The sequence below is a fragment of the Polypterus senegalus genome, chromosome 3, assembly GCF_016835505.1.
Source record: "Polypterus senegalus isolate Bchr_013 chromosome 3, ASM1683550v1, whole genome shotgun sequence".
In the NCBI taxonomy this organism is placed as follows: Eukaryota; Metazoa; Chordata; class Cladistia; order Polypteriformes; family Polypteridae; genus Polypterus; species Polypterus senegalus.
This window is the reverse complement of record NC_053156.1, coordinates 272839969-272848736: the sequence shown is the minus strand read 5'-3', so window position 1 is coordinate 272848736 and position 8768 is coordinate 272839969. Positions and strand designations below refer to the sequence as shown.

The 8768-nt window shown below is 40.0% G+C and overlaps 1 protein-coding gene across 1 annotated transcript; it reads left to right on the top strand.

Moving 5' to 3' along the window:
* The first annotated feature begins 5882 nt into the window (after positions 1-5882).
* On the top strand, positions 5883-6839 carry LOC120526670 (olfactory receptor class A-like protein 1). Its single transcript, XM_039749825.1, has one exon. It carries the CDS (start codon positions 5883-5885, stop codon positions 6837-6839), a length of 957 nt encoding a protein of 318 aa, XP_039605759.1.
* Positions 6840-8768: the final 1929 nt, after the last annotated feature.

The following is an 8768-nucleotide window of genomic DNA, read 5'->3' as shown; positions in this document are numbered from 1 at the left end:
CCTATGACCTATTCATTGTAACAGCAATCATGTCATTACATTTGTCAGTTGATATGTTGGCACAATGCACCTTCTGCCTTTCCTCAATCCCAAAGCATGGAGGATAGGCACTTCAATGCCATGCAGAGAGCACCATGGGTACTCCTCAAATGCAACTGGTAGCGGCTGGATACATCAGGTGGGAGGCTGCTTTACCAGCCAATGAAGTAATGCAGCATCGTGATTGCATATTGTGACCGCTGCTGCTTGGGAACGTGGCTGCTCTTCAGAAACTCCCTCTTAAACAGTGTTTTAATGGGAAATAAACACACTCTTGCACACTCTTCCCTCTCCTCTGTGCGGGATCAGCTGCAGACTTGCCTCACGAGGACTTCAAACATTTAAAAGACTGAGCTGTGCACGTCGTAATGTTTCACTCTCCTGTCCTCTCTCCCCCAGACCCCCTCTGCTCCGGTCACAGCTCCCAAGCTGCTGTACTCACTTGAGGTGTTCTTTTGACCAGGAGTCGAGGCCTGAGACATCACACTTGACCGCTGTTTCCTGTGAGCGCAGACCGCCTCTGAAAGGGTTTTGTGTTTATATCTGCCAGTACAACAATAAAGTTGTTACTCCCCAGAAAACCTTCTCTGCTCTCCTGTGGAACTTGGTGACCCAAACTTGACAATATGTACAAACTTCATTAGCATAGCCCATATATGGTTGCTTCATGGTGGCAGCTGAGCAGAGTTTTCGGTGCATTCATAAATCACAAGAAGATTGTGATTTCTAAAGGGGGATTGAGTAGAAATATGTGTATGCCAGGTTTTATAAATCAGATTTTTTTTTTTTTGCTGTACACATTTTTCTGTTTATTGGCATTCTGAAATTCTTGAAAACTTTTATAAATGGTACTTCTAAAAAGGACAACTTTTCCTTTTCCAGCTGAGGACCAGACTTCTTCATACTTAGCTACAAATTGCCCCAGTGCACATAGTTATTGGCAAAATGTAATGCTTTCTTTTTGAGCAGTAATTGCTTTTCTGACAGTGTAAAGAGCAGTGAAATGAGAGAGGCACAGAGACACAGGCGTACTTACAGTATTGTGTTAAAAAATAAAATACTGCAGTTAGCCAACGCCAACCGATCAACAAATACACTTGACTGCTGGCTGCTACGCTAGCAATATTTTTACTGTTTACTGATTCCATATTTGCAGGTATTTGATTTGTTAAGTCTGTTTTATTTTTTAAGACTTTTTTTATTAAGAATTCTTTTTGTGAATTAAAGACCTCTACTTGCCAATTCAAACATTTGAAATAACACAGTGATAATGTTAGTCAAGTTCTTTACCAGTTTAACTGCTGAATTTACTTGTGCTGTTCTGGGTTACTGTATATACTCATGTATAGCGCATGTCTTGAAACCCAAAAAATCAATCATAAAATCAGACCCTGACTTATAAGCCTGTTCAAAAATGCGACTCTTAATTTTTGTTTTTTTTTTACATCTTCTTGCCTCCTTCAAAGTCACATCAGTTTCTCAGACGCATCGAATTTTGTTGCAGCAGCACATTTACCAATTTCTTTCACTACTTCAATGTCGTTTAATTTAAAACCAGCTTCATATTTTCTTCTGATCGAATGCTCCATCGTCGATAAGGGATGCTCTTACAATAAAGGTGTATGAGGGTGCGAGATACAAAAAACACAAAACAGTGCAAACGTTGCTTCAGAGTAGTGCGGGTATTACCGTGTTGTCACGTAGGCACAACAGAGAGAGAGAGAGAGATAAGGAGTACCCGCTGTTACAGTGCATTGCCGCACCCACATAGAAAAAAAGTCAGTGTGCTTCTGTGGTTACTCTCTCAGGTGGGCGTTAGCATATCATAATCTCTTGGACCAATAGCGTGAGTTTTCCACATTCGCCTTATTTGACCGACATTATAAAATACCAGAAATTATACAGTAAAATCAAGTCAAGACTTATCCGAGGGAGTATATACGGTACTTTCACCTTATTAAAATGCTTAATGGACAAGTATTACCCTTGTGCTTTCCAAATGATACATCTTTGCATGGCTTTTGAGAGTACTATATCAGTAATTAGTAATAGGATTGCTCTTTCCAGGAAGTATATAAATAAAGCAATCCCAAAACAGTTTGCGAGCAGTCTTTAGTAATTTGTGATAGATTACTTTTACTGAGTAACTACCAAAGCTGTAGCTAAATGTGAACATGATATATTGAATCCATAGATTTGTTAGTACAAATTAAGCAGCCAAATCACCATGGATATTTCCATGGTCCTAATGAACATACCACATTTTTAGCTCTGTCTCAATATTGACCACATTCTATAGAATCCACCAATTGTTGGGCCTGTGCTGCTTTTCTACACTCATCCCACTCAAGGGCGTCTTTGTTTCCAGTTCCATTACAACCTTCTGTCCTTTCAGGTATTCTCCATGCATATTATTTTGAGGGAAACTTCTCTATACCATTCTCTTCAACCACTTTTAGGCGTAGTCCTGGTAGTTTATACATTTTTGGCCCCCTGCTAAACCTACTCTTTACTATGTCTGTCTCTTTACCCATGTTGGTGGGTGGTGACATTTAATTTTGATTTATACCTTGATGATGAACCAACATAGATAGATAGATAGATAGATAGATAGATAGATAGATAGATAGATAGATAGATAGATAGATAGATAGATAGATAGATAGATAGATAGATAGATACTTTATTAATCCCAAGGGGAAATTCACACAATCCAGCAGCAGTATACTGATACAAAAAAAAACCAAAAAAAAACAATATTAAATTAAAGAGTAATTAAAATTCATGTAAAAACATTGAATAATGTTAGCATTTACTCCCCCGGGTGGAATTGAAGAGTTGCATAGTGTGGGGGAGGAACGATCTCCTCAGTCTGTCAGTGGAGCAGGACGGTGACAAAAGTCAGTCACTGAAGCTGCTCCTCTGCCTGGAGATGATCCTGTTCAGTGGATGCAGTGGATTCTTCATGATTGACAGGAGTTTGCTTAATGCCCGTTGCTCTGCCACAGATGTTAAACTGTCCAGCTTTATTCCTACAATAGTTTGTCCAAGTGTGAGGCGTCCTTCATCCTTATGCTGCCTCCCCAGCACACCACCACGTAGAAGAGGGCACTCGCCACAACCGTCTGGTAAAACATCTGCAGCATCTTATTGCAGATGTTGAAGGATGCCAACCTTCTAAGAAAGTATAGTCAGCTCTGACCTTTCTTACACAGAGCATCAGTATTGGCAGTCCAGTCCAATTTGTCATCCAGCTGCACTCCCAGGTATTTATAGGTCTGTACCCTCTGCACACAGTCTCTTCTGATGATCACGGGGTCCTCCTAAAATCCACCACCAGTTTCTTGGTCTTGATGGTGTTCTGGTGTAAGTGGTTTGAGTCACACCATTTAACAAAGTCTTTGATTAGCTTCCTGTACTCCTCCTCCTGCCCACTCCTGATGCAGCCCACGATAGCAGTGTCATCAGCGAACTTTTGCACGTGGCAGGACTCCGAATCGTATTGGAAGTCTGATGTATATAGACTGAACAGGACCGGAGAAAGTACAGTCCCCTACGGCGCTCCTGTGTTGCTGACCACAATGTCAGACCTGCAGTTCCCAAGACGCACATACTGAAGTCTGTCTGTAAGATAGTCCACGATCCATGCCACCAGGTGTGAATCTACTCCCATCTCTGTCAGCTTGTCCCTAAGGAGCAGAGGGTGGATGGTGTTGAAGGCACTAGAGAAGTCCAAAAACATAATTCTTACAGCACCACTGCCTCTGTCCAAGTGGAAGAGGGATCGGTGTAGCATATAGATGATCATATAGATGTAGCATATAGATGATCAAATAGATGATGGCATCCTCCACTCCCACCTTCTATAAGCTACCCTACTAGAGACTGAAGGTAATATTCAATCTTGCAATTTTTTTCATTCATTATGAACCTTCTTTTTAACATCCTGAAGTTCGATCCATTAGCCCAACAGCACCTAATTTCTTAGTTTCACATCCCCCTGCATCAACACCTAAACCCATTTCAAGTTTCAATTGTGTTTGTATTTCTGATTCTGTTTTTGAAAGTGCTTCTTAATCCAACTGCTTTATTCTTGCAGACAAGCCATCCATCACTTAAAAACACTCAGCAGTTTAATTTTGGGACTTCCACATCAACATGGATGTGTATCAACATTTCTTAATGGGACCTTTTTTATTCATGGTCAAAATGCTCATCCCTAGTTACCAAGGGGATGGTGTGGCTCTTGTTGTCTTACCTATGTTCTGTCCCATATACCCATGTACCCTTCTTAATTCTTACCTATCAGCAATATTTACCCATAGAACTTCTCCAGAGCAGCGGAGGGGTTAACCCCCAGTTCCAGAATGGATTATAATTCTAGGTTCTTTCTTCTTGGGGGTCACTGCTGCTGCATATGGGCTGCAAATTAACAAAAGACTAAAGACTTAACCTAAAGACTGTCGCCAATTGGACTTCAGAAGGAGTCAGTGAAGTGTTGGCTGAACTGGTTGCTATGCGTACTGTTGCTCTTCAGAACAGGATGGCTCTGGACATGGTACTTTTAAGCAATGGAGGAATGTGTGCTGTGGTTGGAAGCCAGAGTTGCACTAATGTATCCAACACTTCCTCTGATATTACAGTACATCTATTGTGAGCCATATGCTTTCTGTAACAGAAGAACTGCATAAACTGTTCCATTGGCTGACAGACTGGATGACGTGGATACCTGAGTGGATAAAAATCTTTTTGTGTTTATTATAGGGATTATTGTTATTCTCATAATATTGTTTGATCTAGCTAATCTCCCTTTGTTCTCATTGCTCCTCTTCAGCTACACATGGGGTTGGGGGGTCTGGTGTTGTTGAAATATTGAAGTATTAACCTTAATTTTAGTATAAATCAGTATAAATCTGAAACAGTTAATCCAGCATAGCTGATTCAGTACTAGCAGGAACAGCACTGACCTTTTAGGTGTCAACTGATAAAGAACTGTACAAACAAGTAATAGTAGAAAGGGAAATTTAGCAGCTGTGGGAAACCTGCTTGCTTCATGTGTAATGGACTTTGATGGAATCATGCCACTGTGGCATCACGTGATGGTACTCAGAGGAAAGGCAGACACCTTGGCATACGCTGTTCTCGTCATTGGCTCTAATTTTGCATGTAGAATTATACATAACTCCATGATTCTATGAGTTAAATTATTAAGCCTGTTGTTTTCTCATACAGCATAAATCTTCATGTTCTGCAGATGCCTAGAACAATACATATTTCATAGTACCAGTTATTTTTAGGAGACTGTAAAGCCTAAATGCTGTCGAGATCATAAGAGGTGATGATCACAGCCCGGCCCAACATAGCTTGACACCTCCTAATCATTCATCAAGAATGGAAGCTCCATAATCCAGTTTAGGATCCTAAAGTGGGAGCTTATTATGGCAGCAGTGAATGCAAGAGAGGAAACTCTTTCATACAGGGTGTCAGTCCATCACAGGTCTCCCTCACAACCACATTAGGCCATTAACCTAACCTGCATGACTCTGGGTTCTCAGGAGAATCTGGAGTGCTTTGAGAAAATTAACACAGACTCAGTGATAGACCTATCAGAGACCATAGCAGGAATTTTAACCTATTCCTTAACCACTCTAACTACCGTGCCACCACAGTGCTCATCTGTTCAATTCAAGGTGCTGCTTTCAAGTAGACTACTTGATATTCTTTCCCTGTATCTAATCTGAGTAAAGAACATGCTATAATTTTTGAAGTAAACTGTATTTTTAAACAAATCTCTTAACCCCCTTTTCTAATTTCTTTCTTCTACATTTTTACAGTGAAACGCTATGGACAGTAGAGGTGTCATCAAAGCTTCCAGTTTTCTTATCCTGACAATCATAAGCGTTCCAGCCAATCTTCTTGTCTGCTGTGCCTTTCTGCACAGCTACCTGATCGAGGCCAAGCTCCTAACGGCTGACATCATTCTGTGCCATCTGGCCTTTGCCAACCTCATGGTAGCCTTCACTCGTAGTATCCCACAGACTTTAGCCGCCTTGGGCTATGTGAACTTCTTTGATGATATTGGCTGCAAAGTTTCACTTCTATGCTTCCGTGGCTTCCGAGGGCTCTCTGTCAGCCTCACTTGTCTGCTTTGTGTCTACCAGGCAGTAGCCATCTCACCTGCTACCTCAAAACTTGCCCCACTGAAGATGAAAATCCCCCAGTTTCTGCTTTACATCATTTTATTTCTCTACCTGCTCTACTATTCTACAAGTGTCTCATCTATCCTTTATGCTGTTTCCAGCCTGTTTAACAACACCATTCCTCCATACACCATGAATTTAGAGTACTGTTTTATGTTATATAAGGAATATTCTTCATATATGTCTGTAGGTTTTGGTGTCATGGTAAGAGACCTTGTGTTCATAGTGCTAATGATTGTTATGAGTGGCTATATCCTAAGGCTTCTGTACCAACACAGTCAAAAAGTAAAGAAGATTCGCAGTTCAGATCATAGCCATAAGGGTCGAAGAGCAGAGACCAAGGCTTCTGGGGCAGTGGTCACCTTGGTCGTTTTATATGTTGTATTTTTTGGCATTGATAACATTATCTGGGTGTACTCCATTACCATCTTGAGGGTGGCACCTCTTATTTCTGATATCCGGGTCTTCTTTGCAACCCTTTACACTTCAGTATGTCCCATTGTGGTCATCACTACTAATCCAAAAGTCCAACGGAAATTAAAACTGGTCAAAATGAAGAGAGAAGTCCAGACCACAGGGAGAAACACATGTACAATGTGAACAATTACTGTTTCATTCACAGTCCCAGGATAAGACTACATGACTCATTACAATAAAATAGATGTATTTAAAATTACATTTATTTAGCTGACCTTTTCATTAGTAATTAGTTGGAAATAAAATGAAACTGACTCAATAATCTGGAGGCTCCATAGGTTCAGAGAATTATTTAGGGACACACAGACAATCAAACAGATTTCCACTTTGCAAACCAACATCTGAGCCATGTTATCAAAATATTATTCAACAATCAGCTGAAGTCATCTCAATAAATCATTTCAATTGTATATTATGCTGTTTAAACCCTGAATTGGAGAAGTGGGTTTAGAGAACAGGATAGAAGGATGGATGTTTTGTAGGTTAAGCCTGTTACGTTATCTGGTGACTCAGATAATATGCCCAGAATGAGTGAGTCTGAGTGTGTGACAGTGTACATTCGTGGGCAGGAAACGATCCTTACTAACGCTCTTCAGATTAATGTTAAAACATCCATTGATTTACAGCAGAGGGGCACCATTGACAGTGCAGGGTGGAAGAAATTCATTTTTGTGATGTGCTCTTTGTTATCAATCAATTCATCCACTTCTGTCTGTGTTCAGTGTATCCAGCTGGAAGGTAACCTTAGTGGGGTTAGCTGCAGGTTTTTGTTTGTGTCTTCCATTTTTAAGTATTTAAGTAAATCAAAAAGTGTGTGATGAATACACACAGAAGCAAGTGAGATGGAGAACTGCTGGATCCTTCCTCATTTTCATCTGATTTCTAATAAGCAGTAATTAAAAACAATGAATGCAGCTGTTTAAGACTAAAATAACAAATTAAGAGTTCAAAATCCTAAAGAGCGAGACAACTAAAATGAAGGAGAAAAATGTCACTTGAGCAATAAGTGCTTCATCATCAATAAATTACTTCTCATGAAGCAGTTGGGTTGGAACAAATACCTGCAGCCACTGCGACCCTCCACGACTGACTTTGCTCACACTTGCTTTTAAGGGTCTGAGTCTTAAATAGCAAATCACTTAAATGTAGTTAATTAGCACCAAAAACTGGTCACTAATTAAGAAAATGGTTAGAATGAAAACCTGTAGCCACTGTGGCCCTCCAGGATCAGTAACAAATAATATAAACTTGGTCATGTATAAAACTATCCATCCAGCCATCCATTATCAAACCCGCTATATCCTAACTACAGTGTCACGGGGTCTGCTGGAGCCAATCCCAGCCAACACAGGGCGTCAGACCACCGCAATGTATAAAACTAGTGATGATAAATAAATACTAAAAACCTCTAAAGTTTGCCAAGAGATGGAAATGAGAGAAATAGCACATGCCAAAAATTGTATGAAAATCTATGCAGTAATACGGTCCTAAACACACACACACATCTAAATCAGCCTTAAAATCTGTATTCTGTATGCAGGTCATCCAAACTGGAGTTTCAGGCATGTGTTTATTGCTATTTACATATTCATGGCATTCATGTTTGGATGTTGTGTGGCTTTGTGCTATACCAGCTACGCTACCTGTTGAAGACTGGTAATAGAATAACTAAAAACATATTTGCTCTCTCTTGCCCTACTTGTACTTTCTGAGCCTTTCCTCAGTATTTGAGCATGAGATGAGTGAATTAAAGGAGTGGATGGATAAGAACTACTTGTCTTTAAACACCGATAAAACAGAGATGTTAATTGTTGGAGGGAACGACGCTGATCACAACAGTATTCTGTTATCATTTAATTCAATTGGAATCACCATTAATTTTACTGAATCAGCCTGCAATTTAGGAGTTATCTTTGACTCTAGCATGTCATTTAAAGCACATATTACAAAGTTGTCCAAATCATGTTTCTTCCATCTTAAAAATGTTGGGAAATTAACGCGCTTTCTAAATAAACAGGATTCTGAGAAATTAATTCATGCATTTATCTCTAT